This window comes from Passer montanus, unplaced genomic scaffold, assembly GCF_014805655.1.
Source record: "Passer montanus isolate IOZ18808 unplaced genomic scaffold, ASM1480565v1 scaffold169, whole genome shotgun sequence".
NCBI classification, from domain to species: domain Eukaryota; kingdom Metazoa; phylum Chordata; class Aves; order Passeriformes; family Passeridae; genus Passer; species Passer montanus.
This window is the reverse complement of record NW_024364159.1, coordinates 402297-427050: the sequence shown is the minus strand read 5'-3', so window position 1 is coordinate 427050 and position 24754 is coordinate 402297. Positions and strand designations below refer to the sequence as shown.

The 24754-nt window shown below is 45.8% G+C and overlaps 1 protein-coding gene across 1 annotated transcript; it reads right to left on the bottom strand.

The window, feature by feature from the left end:
• CXXC4 (CXXC finger protein 4) lies at positions 1 to 24149 on the bottom strand. Its single transcript, XM_039703790.1, has 2 exons — positions 23094 to 24149; positions 1 to 5582 (listed from the first exon to the last, which is right to left on the bottom strand). Exons 1-2 carry the CDS (start codon positions 24147 to 24149, stop codon positions 5538 to 5540), a joined length of 1101 nt encoding a protein of 366 aa, XP_039559724.1. The 3' UTR covers positions 1 to 5537.
• Positions 24150 to 24754: the final 605 nt, after the last annotated feature.

Here is a 24754-nt window from a genome sequence, read left to right as displayed (position 1 = left end):
GCAAAACAGCTCTGCTGAAGCACCCAGCAACCCAGCTGAGTGTATCCACCCTAAAAACCAGCTGGCAAACCAAGACAAACCTACAGGGGGAGCAGATCCTGCAGCACTTCATCTTTCTTTCCTCAGATAGATACAGCGGTTTCAAAGATCATTGTATGTTCTGTAGTTATTACAGAGAAGAAGAATAATTTCTTTCCTTTATAGATTTTGGGGCCATTTATCCATGCTCAGTGCACACTGGTAACTGAGTAGATCCTTACAGTGAAGCAAGATCAAACTTATAACCAAGCCACCTATATAATATCCTCCAATTCCACAAGCTATCTGGTAAAGCCCATGGGAACATGGGGAGGACTGGAGCCTCCCAGAAGGCACACTGCCCTGTATCACTAGACTGTTCATAATTTCAGACTTGTTCCTTGGAAATATATAAGAGAGCATTGACATGGCTAGTGGCAAAACCAAATTGAGCCCAACACAGCCTAGAAGAATTGAGTTTCCAAACAAAAGGGTATTTTCCGTTCTTTAATAGGCTCAGTAATAAGTTTGTCAGTTTTGGATTTGAAGAATTACCTGCTTCTTGACTGGGTTTTTACTTTTAGTTGCTTGGTTTTGTTGTTTTGGGTTTTTTTTTTAATTAAAAAATAAAAGCTATAAAAAAACTAGAGGTAGTTTTAAACTGCAAGGTTCATGTCTGGGCGAGTATTTCTTCAGAGCTGAGGGACGTTTTTCATTCAGACCAGTATAAAACAATACTTGAGGGGAAAAAATGTTGAAAGAGAAAGCATTAAAAGAATAGGAACTCGGAGACCTCTTCCTGCTTCCAAATCGACCGTCTCATGAAATGAGTGTATTTCCTCCCTGTGAATTCTATATTTAATCCAGAGAGATCACTGAGTATGCCTGAGCAACCTGGCAGCCCTTTTCCTCCTCTTCAAACAGACCTCAAGATTCACTCTTGTCTAATGAGCGGTCTACGTCTCCCAAGAACATATATCCTTATGGATTTCGATGAGAGCAGACAGGATCAGTGGAAAATCCACTTCTGTTCCTTTTTCTTTTGTTGCTTTCTTGAAAAAAACAAAAGGATACACCAAGGCTCCCCCTGGAAAATCAGCTGGCATTGAAAGCATCTCACAGACTAAAGGACCTACCTCATTTTTCAAACTAGTTCAAAATTCTGCTTTGGCACCTAAGAGCAGACTTTCTGTTGATTAAAGGAATATTCGCAGAAAAATGACGTTCCAAATTTCACCACAATCAGATTATGTGCCTGTCACAAGCCTTCCCACCTATCTCAAGTCGCTTCAATACCAGCAAGTAGTGTGGGGAAACAAAATGTCAAGAGAAAAACATTTCCTTAGCAATGTATAGGTTTTGAGACAGGTAGAGAGCTGAACTTTGAACTGAGAAGCAGTAAAACAGAAATGAAGATAATGTTGTCATTCTCTCACAAAACATATTTGTAATTCCAAGTACTCCAACAGCAACGGGATGATCTATCCTCAGGACTACTGTTTGTTGCAAGAGCTAGAAATGAGATTTCACCTTTGCATGCTTCTCCATACAAAGCTAACTGCTAATTTATCACACCACCCTCGCTAGTCCACTCATTTGACACAACACAGGTCTGCATTAATGGGTTTAAGGCTTTCTATAATCAGTTTGCTCTTACTTCACTAAACTTTCATAGCCTCAAAATCTCAAAGTAACATTCCTAGTCGAAGAAAAGGCAGTATTTTTTTCTGCTACTTTAAAAAATCCAGAGTATGATGTTACCTTCAGTTATACAACTTATGGGGTTTCCATCAATTGCCAATTGAGAAGGAATAAGCTCTGTGGCTATTGTACCATCACTTCATAAGCATTCATTCCCACAGGCAAGACTCAGGTCAGCATTTGGACCTTCTCGCTCATTTTGAGGGTTCTTTTGTAAAAGAGGTTTTCTTTGTTTAAGATCCCACAAACAGGACCTGTTTATGGAAAAAGAGAGATATTTTGAATACTAAAGTCCTTTATTCAACAACACAGAAATATCACAAAAACAACTTTACTGGGCAAATTGAATGTTTTTATACAGTTTTGTACATGCCCCATAAGTGATTATTTTTTCATAAATACACTGTTTTCCAAAACTGTTTTTTTCCATAATTGCACAAGCATACATACACCTTACACAAATATCTATTAGAAAATTTAATAGATAACTGCACAGTTCAGAAATAGGAGAACACTGTGAAAGGAGTACATTTCTGTGGCCCATGTTTCTGAAAATACCCTCCTAGTTCCCTGCAATTGTGAAAATGGAGTACTTTCTAACATAGGAGCTGTCTTTTATTCACTAAGAATACAGTAGAGCTCAGCGTGAAACTGCCAAATTTAATAAAAACAAAATCTGAAACATTTAGCTGTTACATGAGAACCCACTGTTTGATATCACTATGCATCTAACCATGATCAAAGACCCACTACTGCTTTTTGCTGAATGCATTCGACCCTGAATGGTATGTTCATTTAACTACTTTCTTTCTTCATTATTTGATTACAGATATAGCCCGTTTAAAGACTTTACATTCTTCAACATTAATTGTAGGACTTACATACCAGGGGGTCTGTACAAAAGGGAGTATTTTCCCTCATAGGGAGGGTCTGTTATTAATTGACAGAATGGGTACGTGTGCCTCCCTTTCAAGCTTACTATTTTTCATAAGTTTATCTGGGGTATGCCAAAAATGCTTCCACTAGGCTTAGCGCTCACTCCTAGAAGACAGAAAGAGTTCTGCTTTTTTTTTTATTGCCCACACCCATTTTTTCTTTCACTGTGAGAATGAAGAACGGAGAAGAGTACAAATTTTCACATTGGAAAATGGTATTGGACCTTGTGAAAAGCACAGATTTGGTAATTAGAACTTGACAATAATCTGATTGACAAATATGTATATAAATGGGGAGGGGTGGGGAGGGCAGTGGGGAGAGACAGGCCAGAAAATGGATTTCCTTCTTCAAACATCACTAATTAAAATGCTCTATGCACACTACATCATATTAAATACTGTTTCAGCAGAATCTAAAAACCTGATGGTGCAAAGGAACAACAACTGAAATGAAAACCGTAAGGGTAAATCAAAGAAAAATCACCTCTCATTCATTTTCAATAATTAACAGGTATGCTTGTTTGTGTGTTTAACAATTTTGGATTGACATGTAAAACACCACAATTACAATATACAGATCCATCAGTTCTTTAAAACAAAACAACAAAACGAAAAAAGGAACCACAACAAGACATGCAACATTAGGGTATTAGACAGTAAGTACATTGCTATGAGTATCTTTGTACACCTAATGTAGCCTGAACTTAACTTTGCCTCTGCTTCTGTAAGAGCAGTGAGAGTTTTCCAAAGAGCAAGGCAAGCTTACCAGCCAGATGTGCAAATAAGGCTTCAGTTTGTAAGTCAATCAGCACTTTGGTAGAGAAGACCTTGCAGAGCTCATATTGGTCTAGTGATCAGTAACAGAGGCCCCTAAAAGTCTCCAACACAAAAAAATTCCACACACAGCTGCCCTACAAACAGACACAAAGCTCACTGAATTGGATGACTATTCAACTGAGGATCTCACAAACTGTAAGAGGGGCACCATGATAGAAGCATTTTAAGTGTGACATTCCACCTCTGAAAGCATGTATGTGACATCACACGACGCAAGGACACAGACACATGCACTGACCCTAAGCTGAGGATGCCCAGCCCAACTGTGCCCTCCAGTTACCCTGGCTCACCCATGCTCTGCCTGGTCCTGCTGACACACACATGTGGCTTCAGGAGGTTTCTCTGCCTCCTGACCATCCCTTGGTCTTCTCTTTCTGGGCTGTTCCCAGCACCTGCCAGCCCTCACTTGCCAAAGCTGGCATCTTCCCCACCTGCACAGGTCCCACACTGGAGCATTCCCAACCCATCCCTTGTGCTTTACCAAGTAAGTGTGACCGGGGGCCAAAGGCTGAAGTACTTAACAGAAACTGGAAGAAAGTGCTGAAACAGTAGGAGATTTACATGTGCTGTGCAACATTAACCTGTTATTTCCATGCCCAGCACCTTGTATAAAATGATAAATCTATCAAATACATGGCACAACAGCATTCACTTACTTTGGTGGCATGGCCTTTTCACTCATGAGTGGTATGACAAAGCCAAGCGATAAAAAGTGATGATCAACTGATAATAAGTATCCCTAAGTAAAGAATCCTCTGTATTTTTTTATGGCATGTCAGCTATATCCCTCTGTGTGCTGCCTTTCCATGAAGTAGACATTTCTTCCATACAGCTAGAACAGGAAGAACAGCAAAGCATTTTTGTTAGGGCTTAAGGGACCAGTCATTCAGCAAAGCTGAGATCAGTGGACCAAGAAACGTGTGGAGAGAAGTGGTCTTTTTTAAAAGCATTAAAAAAAATATTTTTTATACTGCAAAAATATCCAGGCTCTCAAATGAGCACAAGTGCAAGTGAGACCTAAACCAGTCCAACTGTCAAAACTCACTTAACTGTGAAGAGCTCCACCTGAACCAAAAATATGGCATTCCATTTCATAAAATATTTACTCCATTGACTGAATATGTTACATAAGATCTTGTAGGTGAAGGGTAATTAAACTGAGTCATCATTTTTCCTAAGGTCTCATACTCTGGTTTGTATACTAGAACAACCTTTATTTAAATGACTAGTTTTGCACATTTGCCTATGCTGGGCACAGTGAAAAATGAGTCAGACACCAAACAGCATTTTTGGAGAGATACCCCTCTGTAAAGCTCCTTTGGAAGCAATGCAAGTGCACAAACCACTATTCTAATATAGTGCTTGAAAGATTAATTTTAAGTGTTACGTCTTCTCCTCTCACAACACCACAACAGAAGGTAATTGCTAGATGCATCACAATCTTTTTATCTTGGAAAACTTGGCATCAAGTCTCTATGGAAGGATGCATGGTAAAACAGTGCTGCTGTTGCTGCTGCTGCTAAACAACTAGCAAAATAATAGTTAAAGCTAGAATTTATTGCTCCGGATTTAATTTGCAGAACCACACTGTTGTGTACAAACCGTTTATCTCCATTGATGCTCAGACATGATTGTCTCCTTGTGTCTAAACACACAAAATACAAGCGGCTATCTGTACAGTTTACAGTACTGAAACACATATATTTGAAAATGAAGTATAGATATGTTACTTTTCAAAGATACATGACTTTATAGCAGGGGTTTACCCAAACTTGTTTTTTTTTTTACAGCCACTTTAAAAATAGACAACAACTTCACTAGTATAGCTAAGTTACATCAAAGAAAGAATCGGTGTACTGAATGTGAAGAAGCTGGCCAATTCCCCAGGCTCACAGGTTTTTGTCTTTTGCTTTTGAGGAAACCCCTATACATAAATGAAAATAGTGTCTGAGTATATTCTTCAATGGTGGACTAAGCAGTTTCTTAAAACAAGACTTTAGCTTGCCATTCACTTCGGACTGCCTCGAAAATAAGATACACTACTGCTTAAAAGAACCATCGGAATGCTTCAGCGCTGGGAACAGGTGTTCTCTAAAAAAAAAGCAAGAAAACAAGTTAAGCTTTCTTTTGTGGCATTGGCATATTCGAGTTCTAGTTGTTCTTTTCCTTTACATTTTAGGCATACTTTCAGTTATCTAGGAACAACACGATGCGTCCCATTGCTTGGCAATTAATAGAAACATCCTTCTCCAAACACACTGTTTCAGGATCACACACAATACATTGTACTCAGTATGTAACACACCTAACACGCTGACTTCTCCTTAGTTTCTTAACAAGGTAGTCATGAAAATGCAAACATTGCTAGAAAAAATATCTGGAAAACAGACAGTGCTTTCAGAATAACCACACGGTTGTACAATGGCTCCTGCCCTGACCCGGCATGCTGGGCATGCAGTCATGGCTCGGAGGGTTTGTGGGTTAAACAGACACTTTGGCAAGACCGTGCTCAGACAGGGGAGGAGCAAAGGCCCTGCTCTGTCCCTCAGAAAGTGTGCTGTGTCTTCAGACACCTCAGAAGGAGAGGTTGGCATTTTCAAACCTCACCTTGTTCCACATTTAGGTTGCAATGTAGAAAGAACTGAAAACACATCCACGACTTCATTCCAGGAGGGAATCACTGTGCTGACTTAGGGGTGCTGCCCAGGAATGCTCCTGTCCTTTCTTTCACACACGTGCAGGACCTTGGCTTACACAGAAACAGTCCTGTGTAAACAGAGCTACTGCCCCCCTCCTTCCCCCACCTGCTGCACCCTAAAAATGATACCCACTTGCACCCAGGTGCCTCCATACACATTGAGTAGCAGCAAATTCCCTTCACAGCCTGAAAGTACAACCTACATGAGAGGCTGAAGGGACTGAGCCTGAGAAGGCTGTGTCATTTCTGTGAGGAACTTCTCGTCCTCAATTTCCTTCAGTCTAAAGCAGCCTTGAACCATGCATCTCCAGACCCTCCAGAATTAATGACTGCACTGTCCAGGGAGGGGAGAGTGAGCCCTAACATGACACCCTATCAGTCTGTCCCAGCTTACAAGTACTTGTTTTATTAAGAACTACCCACAAAACAGTAGTGTTATATCTGAAAAAAAAAAATCTACTAAAAGCAAAACTCCTGAAATTTGCAAATTAATATTTGTAACAAAGAAGTTCTCATGGATGTTGCTGGTGCCACATTTAAGTACATGTCTCTTTTTGAAAGAATTCTTTTTTGTTTTTTTGGGTTTTTTTTCAGGGAAAACCTTTTTAATGTTTTCCTAGTTTTTCCATAAAAATCCAACAGACCATGGATCCTGCAGTGCACAGGTGCATTGTACTTGGTGTCACAATATTAGTTTCTGAATTCCAGGGAACTGCTCATTAGTATGGCATGTATTTTTTGTTGAATAATTAGCCCAGTTTGTGATAAACAGGCTCAAGCAGTACACAGCTTCTCTTTTTGTAAAAGCCATATGAAAGGGGAGCTGTTATTGTTATGTTTATTGCTTCAGCACTTGGAAATACCAGAGATCAAAATAATTCTGCTGTATTATCAGAACTCTGACCTGTTGTCAATTCAATATCCACTCCCCCTCCACAAATGTTACACTTCAATAAATCATCCGAAAATTAACTTCCAAGGACAATGAGCTGGTGTGTTGAATACAAGCACCCTGACTAGTGCGAGTTCTCTTTGTGTTGGTGGTGCAAAAGTAGGAATTGCTCATATCCATCTTTACCAGTCCCTGCTCTCCGTTTACGTGAGGTGAGCACGAGCACAAGTAGTGACAGAGCACGGCAGCCCTCGCACCCAGGTACGTGAGGAGAGCAAATGCAATTTCCAGACCATCCACAGCGGTCTGTGTGGGCTGTAAGATGGCTGCTGAGAGCGAGGTTTACAGATTTATAATTTATAAAGAGCTTGGCTGCAGACGAGGCTGGAGTTCAGAATGGCAGGAAACAATCGTATGACTAAATTGACCTCAAAAGAACAGTCAAACATGCAAGCATATTAAACTCAATACATTGTCTTCACTTGAAAACTAAATGTAATATTCTGCTGTGGGTCCATCTGCCTGAACACAAAACCACAGCTAGACAGAGAGATTTAAAGACATAGTCACTGAGACGGCTTTTATTTATTTTCTTGCCACATCAGGTTGAGTTACTGTCAGACGTTGTCATATCAGCTGGAAGTAAAGGTGTAATGTCTGATTAAAAGGTCATTCAGACCTTTAAATACACAGAACAGTATTTTTGAAGGGCAAGGCTGTGGTTTAATATGTGTGCTTTTGAAAAACTGCAAGATAAGGAATTTTTGTATCTGTGTACCAAGTTCTAATTAAAGATATACATTTACAATTAAATATCCATTGCACTAACTACCAATTTGGGAATGAATTATTAATCCACCCTTAAACAAAAAAAAAAGAAATCTTTTAAAACTGAACAGCTAGATCAAGTTAAATCTTAACCAGTACATGCAATGAAATCCATAGATTTCACCACTCCAAGAATCAAGGTTATTTGCAGACAAAGAGAGACCCTTCAGCCCATTTAGAGGTTCAGCACAGCAGCACACAAGTTTAAGTGCAATGACCATCTACTGCTTGGCTGTATAAACCAGCACTCCCAGCTGGGGAATCAAGCTCTCGGCGAGATTACAGCGCATTTCTGGATCTCTGTGCTGCCGGTGGGGAATCGTTATCCTGAGTGACAGGAAAGACAGATCCCCCTGGAAGCCTAGGAGGGGTGGTGAGGAGCAGAGCCAGAGCTGATCAGCACGGTTTTGCTGTAAAAGCCTCCACTGCTCGTGCCAGTGCAAATGCTGACAAACGGCAGCCTTGCTCTCAGGAGGATGCTCAGAAACCTGCAGCCCTGGCTTCTCCAAGAGGGTAATGCCATAAAGCATGGTGCTGGAGGGGATTTATCCCTACATAAACCCAGGATGAAATGTCTTCCACACTTTCAAACTTTCTGTTCTGCTCTCTATGTGCCAGCTTTCACTGCAGAAGAAGTAGCTTGAATATCTGAAATCTGAAAATCTAATTATTGCCTAGAAAAATGAGTATCATATAGGGAACCACACATGCCACATTTTTGGAGAAGGAGGTAAAAACAGGCAATGGAAACCAACAGAAAATCTCCTCAATTAAGCAGAAAAATGATACCTCTGTATCTGTCCTGGACGCCCCATAGGGCTGTGTAAAAGCAGACCCTTGCTGTACACAACACATAAAAAGAGCATGCTGACAGGAGCTGCAAATTCCTCACCAAAGTCTGTTTCAACACTTGCATTTTCACAGCAACAGCACTCAGTAAAGAATGATGCCTCCCACTGCCCTCTGGGGTGACTGACTGAAGGAGGTATGGGATGCTGGGACAGAGGGATTTGCTCATCCAAGGCCCACCTGCTTGCCCAGCCCAGCTCTTGGTGAGCTCAAGCCTACCCCACCTGCCAGAGAATCCTCTCTCCTCAGCTCTCTGAGTCTCACACCCACCTGAAAGATGTGATACAGATACAAGGAATCAGGAAAATTGGCTGCACCTGCTTGGGATGCTGCTGCTGCTAGGGTGCAGGAAAAATTCAGAGCTGTCCAACCAAGACTCACTGTAAGTCAACTGTATTACTATTTTCTACAAGGCTAGGGAATCATTTGAGGTGAACTGCATTCAGAAATAAAATAGAATACTAAAATATATCAGAGCACTACATGATTATGACCTAATACTTTACCAATGTTAAAAGATATTGCATTATGTAAGAATCCTTTGATGTTTGATCCATGAGCAAAAATCCTGCTCTCATTGAAGTAAACTCATATGTTGGCTACAGCAAATTATGAGCCAGATGTGGCACTCCTCATTCCTCTTGAGGAGCCCTGGAAACAATCCAGCTCAACAGAGGCTCTTTGGGAAGTCTATAGGATCTGAACTATGTCCAACACAATCTTGGCTACCTGGTGGTCTTTACCGAGACCTATACAACCACAGAAATAAACAGCGCATCAGTGAATCTGAAATTCACATGGCAAATGGCATGAAACTGGTGGATTTCCCAAAGCAGCAGGACTGGTGCTAACAACACAGGGAAAACTGAGCTTACCAAGATCTGCAGATAACCCAACATGAGCTTCTCAAGTTGGAGAACAACTCCTCCTTGAAATGTCTTGCACAAGAGGAGCAGTTTGGCCCGCTAAGTTATAGACACATATATACATGTATATGTGTGTGTGTGTCTATGTATATCTCAATATATCTATATATACTGAGAAAGAGATATATGGTCAGATATAGAGAAATCTGGTGCTGTGTGGTGGCCAAAACAAGTCAGCTGGAAAGTCCTGACCCCTGCATGAAATGTAATTTGAATCAATCAGCAGCACAGCCCTGCAAATACTGACCATCACTGGCCATAAACCAGTGCCTGTATGCTTTCCTTACACTGTGTGAATGCACCTCATCAGTCTCACAGAGTCCACATCACTGCCAGCAGGAAAGCAAACTGGTCTTTACTTCATGTCACACCTTGTATTTCTAGTGCCACAAGCTAAAATTCAGGTATCCAACAGTCATCCTGGAAATGACATCAGCATGGCTCATACATAAACAGGGCAGACTCTGGTGCAAATTCAAAACTCACTTTCCATCCCCAATTTCCCTCTCTGGAAAGAATCATCCCCACACAATAGCTGGGCTCAGGGCACACGGTGGTACAGGCACAGCCTCATTGCTGGCATGGAGCTGTCTCACACTGTGATGGGCTAAAGCCCAGCAGAGGGATGCGGTCTCCTGACCGCCAGAGCACTGTAAGAGCACAGAATGATTTGGATGGAAGAGCCTGTATAGATTACCTCCAACTCACCTGCCATGGGCAGAGACACTACTCACTGCACCACGTTGCTCAGATCCCCATCCAGCTCAGCTTTGAACACTGCCAGGGATGAGGCATCCACAGCTTCCCTGGACAGCGTGTTCAAGTCCCTCACCACCCTCAGCATTTCTTCCTAATATGTAATCTAAACCTACTTGCTTTCAGTCTAAAGATTTCTCCTTTTCCTACCACTGCGTGCCACTGTAGAAAGTCCCTCTCCAGTTTTCTTGTAGGCTCTCTCTAGGTACTGGAAAGAGAACCATCTCCTGAACCACAGAGCATCAGCATCTCCTGACACACAGGAAGGCGGGTGGGAGATGCCGTGTGTCCTGCACCAGCCTCTTCTGCCACTGCCAAATGCAGTCTGGACAGCATCTCCACTCCTTACTTGCCTAAATGCTAAGGCACCCTGAGAGGAAAGCAGCCTTTCAAAGTATCTGCAGCCCACTTTGTTCTGCTCATAAATATACATTACCTACAGCAATGACTTTGGGGAAAACCTCATGATGCTCAGATTCAGCTCACACAGTCTCCTTGAATGTTTTTCTTCAGGCAAGGAGGCTTAGGGGCAAGAAAGTAGTGTGTGAACTGCATCCCCTGGAAATGCAGAAGGAAAAAGCAGAACCCAGCATGTGGCACGTTTCCCCCAGCTGCTCTGCTGCCTGTTCTGGAGGCATGCCAGGAGACCCACCACGCTGACCCAGCACCCAGGGGGCCAGCTGTGGCTGCAGGAGGAGGAGTAGATGAGGCTTTGGCACACATGCACACCAGCTGGCACAGGGACAGCAGGAATAGCCCTTGTCTCAAACTCCTGGCATCCTCCCACCCAGCCACAGGCCCACGGGAGGGATGTGCTGCCCCAGCTCTGGATGAGGTGTGAAACAGTCCACGAAGCTGCCGCTTCCCACAGCTGCCAAAATCCCTGGCTGCCCACCAACGCTGTGCTCCTGCTCGCTGTACGAGTTATCAGGCAGTAACAGATGTCCTCTAATAACAAGCTTATTATTGGACTTAGCAGATAAAAAGGGACATGTACGCTGGGTCAGAAGTTTGGTGGTGAGCTTTCTTCCACAGCCCACCTTAAAATATCTCTCGCCATACCTGAGCTACAGGCCTGTCTCCCTTCATACCAAGGATGAGATTTAACATTTATTTTAAAAGTCAGCTTTATTTGCTCCGAGAGGACACGCATCTGTGTGCTGGCAGTTATTTTTCCACTTGCACTGCATATCTCTCAGGCTGTATTTGAGACAAACCAGATTTAGAACACACCAGATTAGGAAAACTCATTTGACTTTCTCTGCCGCCAGCTCCACTGAGTGAAAAGTAAACCTTTGCTACAGGACATTGCAAGTAGAAATATTTAAAATGTACTCCTAAGTCAGGGTCATGGTTTGAAAACCCAGCTCTTCTCAAATAGCTCAGAGGTAACCTCAGGAAATTTCAGTGGAGCCAGCTGGGGAATAAAGCATTTGTGCCAATGGCCACGGAGACCTGCCACTGTACAGCCAGATCCTGCCTCTTGGACCTGACATCAGCAGCAGGCCACAGCTCCCCAGCCAAATCAATAGGATTAGTCAGAGAAGTAATGTGTTTCTCCACAGGAGAAAAAAGGAGCAAAGCTGTCCCTCATTTACATTCACTGCAGACCACAGTTTATTTTATATATTAACTTTTTTTTCACTATATAGATGAGATCAAATTTGGGGGAATGGGGTCCTGATCTGAAAAAATGCGTAATGCCATTGGGGAAAACAGACGGCAACTACAGATCAGAAATCGTAAGGAATACAGACTAATGCTGTCAAAGAAAGAAAACCAAAACTCAGTCCCAGGAAATGTTAGTGACAGAGCCCCTCTCTGTGCCGGTGAGCATCCCCTTCAGCTCTAAGGGGAGCAGCTCCCACGCTCCACCATCGGCCTCGGCACCCCGGGGGCCAGCCCGAGTCCCTGAAGCAGAGCAGCGGCGCACAGAGGGTACCGGCACAGGGATGCAGGCACAGCCAGCCCCGGGAAGGAACACACCTCCCCTGCCCATGCCCTCCCAGGCTGGGAGTAGCTGCCTGTGGACGCCTTCCAGCACACTCCCTCCCTCCCTTGTGCCAGCGCAGCCCTTTTGGCCAGCGAGCCGGGGGACGGGGCCAAGTCTCCACCTCTGCCGTCTCGCTCGCTCCCGAGGGGAGCACGGCTTGGCCGCCGGCTTTCCCGAGCCTGGCATGCCGCAGGCGGGGCTGGCAGCGGCGGCCAGCCGGCCTTTACTGCCTCCTGCCCCCTGTCCCTTGTCCCCTACCCCTGCCACCCTGCCGCTGGCTCCAGCTGGCCGCCCTCCGGCCTCGGCCGGGGCTCCTCACGGCTCCCTGCCAAAGGCAGCGGGGAATGTATCACAGGTTTGGCTTTTCGGGTGAGGGGTCTCCCACATGTCACTGTCAAAGGGAGTCACGTTTCCTTCCCTATTTCTACACCTCTCTCGAGAAGTTCCTGCAGTTCCTTCACTTTTTCAGCCAGCCCTGTACCTGAGGCTGGAGCTGCTAAGTCTGCTGGAGTGCCTACTCAGCTTATGGGATTATTTTGACTTTTTTCATTTATTATTTGCTAATATTATTTCATATTATTATTCCAGCAGCATATGAAGGCTTCAGGCAGGATGAGGGATTGTTTCTGTTGGTTCTGCCTGCCTGGCCTCTCATCCAGTAGGTCTGGCCTCTCTCCTGCTTTTTCAGGAAGGGCTCATATAAGCTTTAAGGAATGTTACTTCAGAGCCAAAGATGATGCTAAGCAGGTCAGAAAAGGTGCCATTCAGTGCTCTCATACTGACTGTGGGAATTAGTATCAATAGCCAAATGCTTTATTAGCAGAAAGCTATTACTGACAAAAGTTTTAGAGAGAAAGTCTTGGATACAAGTTTGTTAGCACCATGCAACATAAAACCCAAGACTCTACAATGCACAAGACACTAAAAAATGAAATACCCACACCAGTCCTCAGCTTCTGCTTTTGCCTAGGACCTGTCTAGTTACTTCTGCTGACTTCTCTGGCAGACATTATCAACCAGAAGTGTGCCTGCCTACTGCAATGGATGTACCACGTGCACACACCTCCCCCTCTCTCACACACACACTGCCATTCACCTTCTCCCTAATCAAATCTCTGTGAAGACCATCCATCAGCCCCTATCATTTATCCTTCCCACACACACCAGCTCACAAAACAGAATTATTCTTGTTAACATTCATTCCATTAATGAGAAATCCCTGCTGGTTCATCATCCAGTGGTACAAGTCTTTGCACTCACAGGCTGACATCTCTATCATCCTCCAAACTGCTGCCCTGGGGTACAGTAATCTCTTACAGACTGGTCTCCAAGCAGAGGAGAGGCACGTTTCTTAGTACCAAACCTAAATTTAAATCTCTTTCCTTTGAGCTGCTGGGGCTTCAGTATCTTTTTCTCCTGCATGGAACCTAAAATCAGCTATGATGCCTCATTGGTTAGCTAACTGCTTCTGTCCTTCGGGATTTTTCATATGCTGTTGATAAAAGAGCCAGTGAAAAATATATCCATTAAATTCTTGGTCTCTGCTTGCTTGTTTCTTTTTTCTGCAAAGCTTGCAAAAAAAAAAAAAAAAAAAAAAAAGGAAGGAGAAATACAGCAATACATCACTCAAATGCAGCACTTGATATCTGAGCTGAGGGAGCCAATGCCTAAGACCCATCACAGGTGCCAGTTTGGCTCTCTTGTAGCCAAGCACCAAATGAGCACCATGTATTGTCTGACTGATGTAGGAAAAGGAGCAGCAACACTTTCATACAACAGGTCACCACAATTCCTGACTGGTGAGGGAAACATTAATACATTGTGAATGGTCTTGAATCCCATTCTTTCTCGAGTGTGTCTTCTGAAATTTGCAAGGATGACAATTAAGACATATCTCAGTAATTATTTTCATGACACTCTGACCTCTACTGGACTTTGACCTCCAATTTACTCTACATCAGCCTCCAAGCAACCGGCCAACCATTTCATCACCTCCCAGAACTCAGATGAGCTGGTGATGTAGAGGGGATGGGTTTTACATCATGACTAAGATGGTGTAATGAGTCCTCCCTCACCCCCTGCCACGTGGGTCACACAACCCTTCCAAATGGATCTTCTTCCTGTTTTGTTTGCTTTAAATTAAAAGCCTTTTTTTTACTAGTACTACTCGCTTTGGAGATCACATATTTAAGAATGCTCTGTATATTCCTTGCCTCTCCTTTTCCGTTTCCAGCATCTTTAATTACCCTTGCTCTTCCCTCCTTGTAGCTTCTACACAGGCTCTGAGAGCTCTTCAGCTCTCTTCCAAGCCTGTAACTGCCAAGGCTGCTGCACGCAATCTCCAATCTCCCATCACAGTTAGGATGTGTAGGACAGACGTCACTGAACTGCAGTTGCTTTGAGGTATTTTTTTCATGAAAATGGGGCAATTTCTTGTGTTTACATTGTGCCAGACTGCTATGCTCCAGCTTTCCTAGGAAGCACAGTACACACCACCAAAGAAACCTTTAAGACCAAGAAGTCCTCATGCAAGAAATCATCATTTTCAGCCTCTCCTTTGCAAGTTTCCCCTCTCTCTTTCACATCTGTTGGCTTTTCTGTATGTATGCCTTTCTCATTTTCTTACCCTTTGAACAACTTGTTTGGAAGACAAGACTCCACCTATTCCAAAAGTTCACCCTGATATCAAAATTTTCTCCACAAACTCCAGTCAATTTTTTAAAATTAATTTTAAAAACTGGTATGTGATATCCATAAGGGCATGGAGAAAGCCCTGCTTACCCTCATCAAGGTTCCCTTCAGCTCTGTGAAATCTTGGTCTTCCCCTGCAGAAGTTTTGGGAAGATGGTTAGTGGTGAGCTCTTCAATTGCCTCACCTGAATACTAATTTATTACAGCAGCAAACACACCTTGTGCTCTTCTCAGCAAGGGAAATGTCACTGCATCTTCAGCCCTACACTGCACCCTTCAGCGCTCAGTCTGCCCCATGGTAACTGAGTCACCCCTGAGGAGGAGCAGGCACCCCCTCACTGAGCTTGACATTATAACCAATCCTCAGCCGCTCTGGAATTCTCCTCTGTTTGAACACTCTGCAGCTCTTCTTACCTCCTCCTCTGCCCTCATCTTAAGAGATATCCATCCTGAACTCCCTTGGATTTACCCCGTTTTCCAGTATTTATTAAGTTCTTCTCTCCACCTCAAATTTTAATACTGCTTCTACACCTCCTAAACCAGTGAATAATCTCTCATATCGCTGTCAGAGATAGCTTTTTAATCAAATATATAGAAAGATAACTTCTAGTCAAATGAAGTCTGATACCAGCTAGTGGGGATCCTACGTAGAAGTACAACAGACACCATGACCACAGCAGTCTGAAGCAGAAAAGAATACTGTCCTGAGAAAGGAGAGGTGCAAAGTTCTAAAATGCCCAACACTTCAGAGATTGAGATAAAGAAAAATACTGAGTAGAGCAGGGAAAAAAATAAGATCCTATGGTGAGTATGGGAAAGGCACTTGATGAGTATGCTGCCTGACAAGAACACAGTATCCAGCATGACCCAGACTGCCTTTATTCCTTTTATGTTCGTGTATCTCACTTGGCACCACTGTCTGGTTAAAGAGGAAGGAACAGAGAAATTCTGGAAAACTGCGAAAGAATTAAACAGGCTTCACGCACACCTGGCTATGGATTTTTATAGTGTTAATTAAGAGGATGCCGAAGAGTTCCAGGGAGGAGAAAATATTTCCCATAATGTCTGAGAGTAGAAGTTAACAAGCCTGCTGGGATCTTTTTAGCCCCTGCAGAGCTAAGGCTTCAACATTATTAAATGGCTGTCGCATCTAAAGTACAGTGCAACATAACTCAACACACAACAGAGAGCACAGGATGCTGAAATGGGGGATGACTTTAGATTACACCACAGAGTACTTCAATTTCAGGACAGGTGTTTGCATGTGACTGAACAAGATATGACTGTGGAAAACAATTAAAGTACCCAAAAGAAGAGAGAAGGCAGACATGCAGTCAGGGCTCTCAAATAGCAGAAAAGGTGTCAAAGGAAGCTGCATGCTTCAAGACATTGTGGTTCAGCACAATCATCCAAGCAGATGAGCTATCAAAACCACAGACACTACAGAAGCAGAGAAATGCTTTCCCTGGTGGTGCCACTCCTCAGGAGACATGGTGTCTGCTGCCAGTTTTTAAGCACATAGTGGGTGGCTTAGGAATTATTGGCCACCAAGGCTACAGTGACATGAGTTACTTACTGCTCCCAACTCACTCGGGTACATACAAAAAGCTTATCTTACAGCCTTTCCCCATGCAAGCAGCAGCCATTTCCCATTGCCACCACTGATCAAAAGGATTATGCTGTATTTGATGAGTCTTTAAGGTGCACATTCTAGGTTTGCCTGCTTAGAATTATTTCACCAAGCCTAACCCTTAAAATATATGCATGTTAAGAGTTGGAAGACTACTAGTTTTCTTTTTAACAATACAAATTTTTAGGATATTTGGAAAAGACCTGTTCTTAGTCATTGCCATACATAAATGCATGACACAGCATACAGAAATTAATATAAACCTTTTTTTAAACTCTCTAGGGCACTTTTTTTTTAAAACCCAAAAAGCAGCACCAGGATGTTGTTTTCTGACCAAAAAAAAAAAGGTTTATGTTTCTTTTCTTTCCCCACTACCAAGAGATTTCTTGCTGACATCCTAACCCATTCTCCAAGTGAGCAAGGACTCCCCTGACTCCAGTAAAGGTGTTAGGTGTGCACTTAGCAAAGAGAATTGCATGGAAAGTGACCCCAAGATCCGATAATATGAGCATACATGAATAAGCAGACAAAAATTGAGACTGTTCCTTACTGTTGCCCACCCCCAATCAGTGGTATGAAGCATGACATTCACATATCTACCAACTTAAACAAAGTCTCCTTAAATGAATCAGGCATGATGTGTATAGTCTACAACAATTTGTACAAACACAGAATTGGAAAAGATTTTCCAAACATCCTGTAGCTGGCATAGGACTCCAAGTCATGATGGTTTTTTATGTACCTCTAACTGAAATATCTAGTTCAAAGTGACCTAGAAAATTGGGGGGAAAAAAAGAAAAGAAAAAAAAAGACACTTATTATGCTAATTACTGCTCAAAAAAATCCCAAACCACCCTCATTCATCATCTTTCTCATGACACATGTAGCTTGCCCAGCCTAAACAGAACATAGAGATTTCATTATGTCAGCTTAAAAAAATAGATTAAACAGTCACAACACTGAAATCCAGAGTCTGGCACAGAATCTTGATGTTCCAAGTGCATAACCTAAACCAGTACTTAGAAAACCATGCAAAGAACTACTGAGTGCAATCAAAATTCAGAACCACTGCAACCAGTTAACCTCTCTTACCATACAGACAATTTCACTAGCAAACAATCATAGTTCAATGATTTAAAGCAAGCAATTTTCAATGCAAGTAGAAAGCAGTGTTTGTATGAGAGAAGCTGTTAAGTCCCTGACCAACCTACAATTTTGCAGAATTTCTTGAAATTCTGTTCAGCTCAGTACCAAGTCCCACCACTAAGAGATCTTCTTAGGCAGGAGTAACTTCATTTTTGCCCCCTCTTAACTACAGTATGCACAGTGTATCATATCAAGCAGCCGTTTATACTCTAAACTGAACAGTAATGTCATGGGGTTTGGGCACTTTCTGTGCTTTGCAAGTATCACACGAGGAAAGGGAAACAACAACACATGAAACAGAAAACCAGGCACCATCCAACCACATTTCAGAGGAAATCACTTGCACTCAGTCATCTGCCAGAAATGCAAGGAGACCAAAAGTTTGCCTCCTCTGGGCTCTAAACATATTCCTCCACCCCATGACTTCCACTAATTGCAGCACATTCCTTCCCTGCAAGACGTGAACCAAACGCAGAAGCTCAGCTCCCTGCAAAGAGATTTCTGAGCAGCAGAGATCAGGCACTGGTGAGCAAAGATGTAGCTGCTCGGGTCTCTGCTGGAGGTGGCAGTAGGAGGCCTGGTGTAGTCCCCAAGAACCTTCCAAGGTCAAAAGGAAAACTCATCATACAACATATGTTTATCCCAGACACGCAGGATCTGAATGAAAGTGACAAAACCTCATGGCAAAATGTCCAACAAAGGTCAGATCTAGCCCTGCCTCTCACTTCTTCCCCTCCCTGCACACACACTGTCACATGGATCATGCACCATGTTGGAAGCCCCAAGCACGACCATCACAGTCACCCAGTGAAGGCTCTCTTATGGTGCTAGCAGCCAGTTCCAGCACCAGGCACACTCCCTGCCGGCTCAGGCCTGGGAACAGAAGAACAAGAGAACGCTGGCAGAGCAGCAGGGTCACAAACGAGGAGGAAAGAGGGGAAAAAACAGCTCTCAGGGCTCATCAGGGCTTTGCAGCCAACGCCAATGCAAATTGCGCCCGGGGCAGATGGCAGTTCTTGCTCCAGCTGTAAACGCCCGGGAACAAGGACTGCTTTTTTGCCCTTTTGCAAAGTGTTTAACACATGCACACAGGGAGCCTCGGCCAGATGGAGGGCTATGAGACAGAGGCAGGCAGGAGAGACAGCCTGTCATACAGCAGCACTGCTGATGTTTAGTGATGAACGTGCTACAAGGTGGTCTTTCTTTCCACCTTCCAGTTAGCCCGCTGGATCGTGTTAGCCGCCTGCTTCTTATCAGACTTTACAGCTCCCCCTCACCACTGCTCAATTCCATCATGCCGTCACTTAACTTGTGCATGTAATTTAAAGCCAGATAGACAGCGGGGAAATTGCTTCCTCTGAGGCCCCTACTAATTGACCCCTATCCACAGAGCTCAGCAGTCTTCCCTTAACAGCGCTCGCACGCGCTACCGCAACACGAAGTGCGAGTTCGGAGGTTGCCAGCGCAGCCTCTCTCCCCCGTGGCAATGCCATATGGTGTTAAGACTTTCAGGATCAGACGCCGCTGCTGCTGAAATCAATCATCACAACCCATCCCTGGAGAAGGCCATCTCAAAATCCCACTGGCTTGAAGCGCAGCTCAGCCAAGTGCCTCGGATTGGAGGCTGGTATTGACTCAATCAGGTTGGTATGCAAACGCTCACTTTAATAGCGCACATATCAATTAGCTGGGCTGTTACAAAGAGAGCAAGTGGTGCCCACTACGATGACAGCATGCCTAAACAGCTGATATTTCACATTTGGCAGGACCCTTCAGCCCCTGCCAACGCAAGTCAGCCTCTCTGCCTGAACTTGCTGTCACGCTAATGAAAATGAGCACTGGGGCAACTGAGATTCACACACTGAATGGGGTTCGCCTAAAAGAGAGAAAAGGATGTGAACTACCACCAGGCACCTAATCTTCACAACCTGCAGCAGAAGTTACAGACATGTGCACCAATCAGAGGGATATAAGTAGTCTCTATGGGTAAATAAAGATTATGTCTCTTTAAACCAATTGTAAATCTGAATGAACACAGAATATACATACACAAGTAGGCAGCGTGCAACGTGACGTCAATCTGATTTTTATAGATTTATTATTGCCGTACATAAAATTTCCTAGTAATAATAACATTCTATGAAAAATACTAGAGCATTGGGACACTTTTAATGTGAAAACAGTACAAGAAAAGTAGGGAAAAAAAATTCAAGTGTTTTTAAAAAAATGCGGGGCGAGAAGCATTCCATGAAAAATGCAAGGGTCAGGAACTGGAAAGCATTCACGTGAATCTGTCTTCAACTCCATATACTATCTTTGAGAATTATATGCTGTGCCTTCATTGCACCAGTAGAGGAGAATTAAAGGAAAAAGAGAGAAATGGTTTCTGTGGGGTCAGCCAGTTTATGGTTTATTGGTATTTTTTAAATTTTTCATTTGTTTTTAAACATGGTTTCACCCCTGCTGTAAATCACCCCTGCACTTTGCAGCCACTGTTGAGCACAATTCATGAATCATCTAAGTGTGTATGGGAATGTGAGCCCCTCAATCCTTGACACATATCCATGGGTGTGTGCCAGCTGAGGTGCCAAGGGATCATCCACGCAGAGCAGTGGATTCCCCGGGAGCACAGACCAGGAGTTGCTCCAGGCACTCACTCTGCAGGGAGGCTGCCCTTGCTTACCCCCAACACCAACACCGCTGCCACAGGGCCCTCCTGGAGGCCCTGTCACCCTCTGACACCCTTCCAGCTGGTGGCTGTAAAGCCAGAGCACTGCTGCTGCACCTGTGCTGTAGGCAGCCCTTCTGTCACTTTATTAATTTTAATTCTTTATAAAGAAGAAAGAAGACATAAGGAAAACAGCATGTAAATAAGTTATTCTTCCTCTCCTACTGACAGACCACACCTCTGTAAAGAAATTAGCCACATCCTGTGACAAAACTTTGTGATGGGCCATGACCTGCAGAGAAGTGATGCCTTAAACCTGTTTCCTTCGAGTCACTGTACAGCAGCAGAGGAGCTTTTGTGTTTATGTATCTGACAGAGTACAAATAGGAGAGCAAGTGGGGGAAAGAGAGAATGAAGAAAAGAAGCGAAGGCAGGTGGTTATGAGAGCACAAGTGGCTAATTAAACCATGGGTTTTACTAGTCACAGTGGTTAAACAATTTTAACGGGAGGCATTCTCATAGCACGCCTGAAAAGTTTTTAACACTACCAAACACCTTTGTCAGGTGCAAGGAACTTCTGGAAATGTGCTCAGAGATGCACACAAACCCATAGGAAGATCTGATAATGTACAAATTCGTTTCTTCCAGAGATAGCTCACTTTCTGCACAGATCGATAAACCATCAGAACCTATCATTTATCACAAACATTAAATCCCAGCAGCACCCTGGTTTGCAAGCCTAATGAGGGAACTTGGCACACAAAGGCACTCTCAGTGCTGGGTAGTATGGGGGGAACTCTCTATGCCTCTGGTTCAGGGAGTCTCTTTTAGGCTATACTCAGCATTAACAGACCAGGGGGTTAACTATACTTTTTGCAAACTTGCTGCAAAACCAGCAAAGGCATATTATTGAGAAAAGCAAGAGCTGAAAACCCAGTCTAATTTCTATCCCCTGGGAAGTCCATCCTGGCTTTTGTGTTACTGATGCTGGGTCACCATTCACAAAAAAAAGAGCTAAAAGGATGCAGAGCTACAAATTAAACTTTCAGCAAGGACAGTTCACTCTTGCAAGAAGGAGTTAATTAGTTGTTTTGATGAGGCTGGTTAGGAAAGAGTTAATGCTATCAGCCAAATGTCAGTGAACCCCCAAATGTTGCTTTTGTCCCATGACAGTGTCAATACCAACACTATTATCTCAATTTATTTAACACAGAACAAATTAATTGGCTCTAAGTGTTGCTTTTTCCCTGGAATCCCTCATCCCATCTCTTCTTGGAGAGAGCTCCTGCGAGCAATGAGCAAGGGAATAAACCGCTATGCAAACACACACAGGCACACACACACACAGAGAGAGAGGGAAGTTGCAATTTCTCACTTAGTTGCTGATTTCTGTGACTACAAATCTTGGTGTCACCCGCCGCACACTACTCCTCTGTACTAAATCCATCATCCTTGACACCTTCAGACGCATCTGAGATGTGTGTCGAAGCAGCAACACTACAATTTTTATAATGACAAGGAATTAAGTATGATTACTAGTCTTTCACTTGTTTCCTTCCCCTAACGATACCATCCAATTGCCATTTTCCTCACGGTTGTGTATTTTGGTTCCCATTGTCTGTCGTACCCAATACAATAACTGAAATGTCTGCGACATGGGATCTGCCTGTCTCTCGTATGTCTAGCAAATCTGAAAACCTGTTGTTACAGCTTTGGGGAACACAATACATTGTCAGTTCCGAGGAAACGTTGTAAAAATAACCGTACATACAGTTCAGTCAGAAATCAGTTCAGTCATACCTGTGCTATTCTTCCATTGTGTTTAATACACCACGAGCAGGTTATTTCATAAAGGGCATTGCCAAAGAGATCACTTGGGTGCGTTTCACCTACTACTGGGCTCCGCGGCCCGTTGTCTGTCTGGGACACATTGCTACCAGCCAACCTGGAGAAGAACTTGCCATTGCTTTCCCTGAACTTCTGACAGCGAGAACCTGGTGTTCAGCTAAAACTTTCCCTTTCCCACCTCCCCGCTCTACAAACCGCCCCGAATCGTCATGATTGCCATTAATTAAAAAAAAAATAAAGAAAAAAATAAAAGGGGAGAGAGAGAAATTTAAAAAGAAATAAGAAAAATAAAAAGGAACCAGAGAGCCAGCAGTCTTATGGAAACAGCACGGCAGGTAAACCAGGTTAGCATCGTTCCGTCACGGCCACGAGCTGGCGGGGCGGGGGCCGGCGCCCCCCGGCCGTCCCTCCTCGGCCCGGGGCCGGGGGCCAGCGGCCGGCTCGGCGGGGCGCCGCGGGAGGCGGCGTTTCTCTTCCCTGCGGGGCGGAGAGGGGCGGGCGGCGGGGCCGCGCCGCGGGGAGCCGCGCCCGCGGCGGGGGCTCCCTCAGAGCCTGAAGGAGGCCTCGGAGAAGGGATGCTGCATCTTGAAGCTAGACAAGAAGCACTGGAGGGGCGGGGGCAGGGGGTTGAGGAGGGACGGCGGGAGGCTGGGGAAAAAGAAATCATCTCCTCTGACCTCTAACGAAGTGCCCGGTTTTTTCTTAAGCTCTTCACATTTCCTAAATTTGCAGATCTGGTGTCCCGTTTTGCGGTTCCTGCAACTGCTGCAGACTCCACAGTTGATGAGCCGCTTGCAGGGCACGCACACCCCGCAGCGTTTCCGCTTCTTCTTGGCGGGGTTGCCCGCCCCGGCCCCGGCCCCGCCGCCGGTGCCGCCGGCCCCCCCTCCGCCTCCGCCGCCCCCCGCGCCGGCGGCGGCGCCCAGGGCGGAGGCGGGCGAGGCCGAGGCGTGGCTCTGCGGGCAGTCCGCCAGGTTGGCGATCTGGAAGGCGCTGTCTGTGACGGCGGCCGAGGCCGCGGCGGGGGAGTGCAGGGCCGTCATGACGATGACCCCGGGGGGCAGGGAGAGGCCGCCCAGCGCCGGGATGGCCGAGAAGGTGCCGACGCGGTCGGGGAGGTTCATGATCTCGGCTTCGGCGGCGCCGCACTTGAGCTTGTTCATGCACTCGCCGGCCAGCGGCCGGCAGTGCTCGGGGGCGAGGGTGGAGAGGAAGTTGCCGTTGGCCATGGGCAGGGCGGGCTGCTCGGCCGGCGGGCAGCCGGGCTTGCCCAGCCGCTGCGAGTCGCTCCGGTGGTGCATGCCGCCCCTGCCGGCGTGCAGCGAGGAGGCGGCGGCGGCGGCCGCGGAGGCGGCGGCGGCGGCGGCGGAGGAGGAGGAGGAGGAGGGTTTCCTCGCGCCGCCCGCCGCGCCGCCGCCGCCGCCGCTGCCCCAGAGCATGGCGGTGGCGGCGGCGGCCGTGGCGGTGTCGCAGTTCCAGGGGGACATGCCGATGCGGGCGGCGGCGGCGGCGGCCGCGCTGGGGAAGATGGGGGTGGTGATGCGGGCGATCTTGGCCGCCTGGGGGAAGGCGCCGCCGTTGGTCTTGTAGAAGGTGGCGAAGGAGCGGTACCTCTCCATCTCCGAGTTGTAATCCACAAGGCTGTTGAGGGCCCCCTCGGGCAGGTGGCTGTCCTTGGGCAGCCCCGGCGCCTCGGGGTTGGGGCCGCTCTCCACGCACACGTTGGTGTTCATGGTGGCCGGGGCGGGGGGGGGGGCGTCGATTAATCCTCCTCCGGACGCATCCCCGCGGTCGGTGCTTGGCCGGGCAGCCGCTCCTCCGGCATCCTCACGGGAGCTGCCGCAGCTGAAACACAAAAAGTCATTTCCGAGGGGGTGCGGGGGGGCGCTGACGGCCGCCCACGGCCACCCCGGGGAGGGGGAGCACACACGGGTGGGGGGCAATGTCGCCGTGCCCGCGGGCACAGGGCTCGCAGCGCCGGCCCGGGCGGAGCAAACCCGGTCCCGGGACAAGGTGGGGGGCGGGGGACACGACACGGGGGCCGGGAGCTGCCCACCTACCAGCACCGGGAAAAATGAAAAGGCAGGGAGAAAAAGCGGGGGGGACGACAAATAAAAGGAATTAGAAAAAAAGAAAAAAAAAGAGGGAGGTGGGGGAGGGAGCCGCCAGCTGCCACGGTGTCCTTCCGAGCCCGGCGGTCATTAGCTGCCTGCCGGCACAGCTGGCTCCGCCGGGCGCTGGTTGCGGCGGCACCGGCTTCCCCGGCCCCCCCGCCGCCTCCGGGTACGGGGGGGCTGCCTGCGGGACGCGGGGGGCACGGGGCTAGGTTTAAAAAAAA

Bases quoted from the DNA above. Each gene is read 5' to 3' on its own strand.
- CXXC4 (XM_039703790.1), bottom strand. From the start codon at position 24,149: ATGAACACCAACGTGTGCGTGGAGAGCGGCCCCAACCCCGAGGCGCCG. The intron at 5,583-23,093 runs GTCAGAGGAGAT...CTTTTTTTTTAG, and splicing joins AACCGGGCACTTCGTTAGAG to AGAACACCTGTTCCCAGCGC.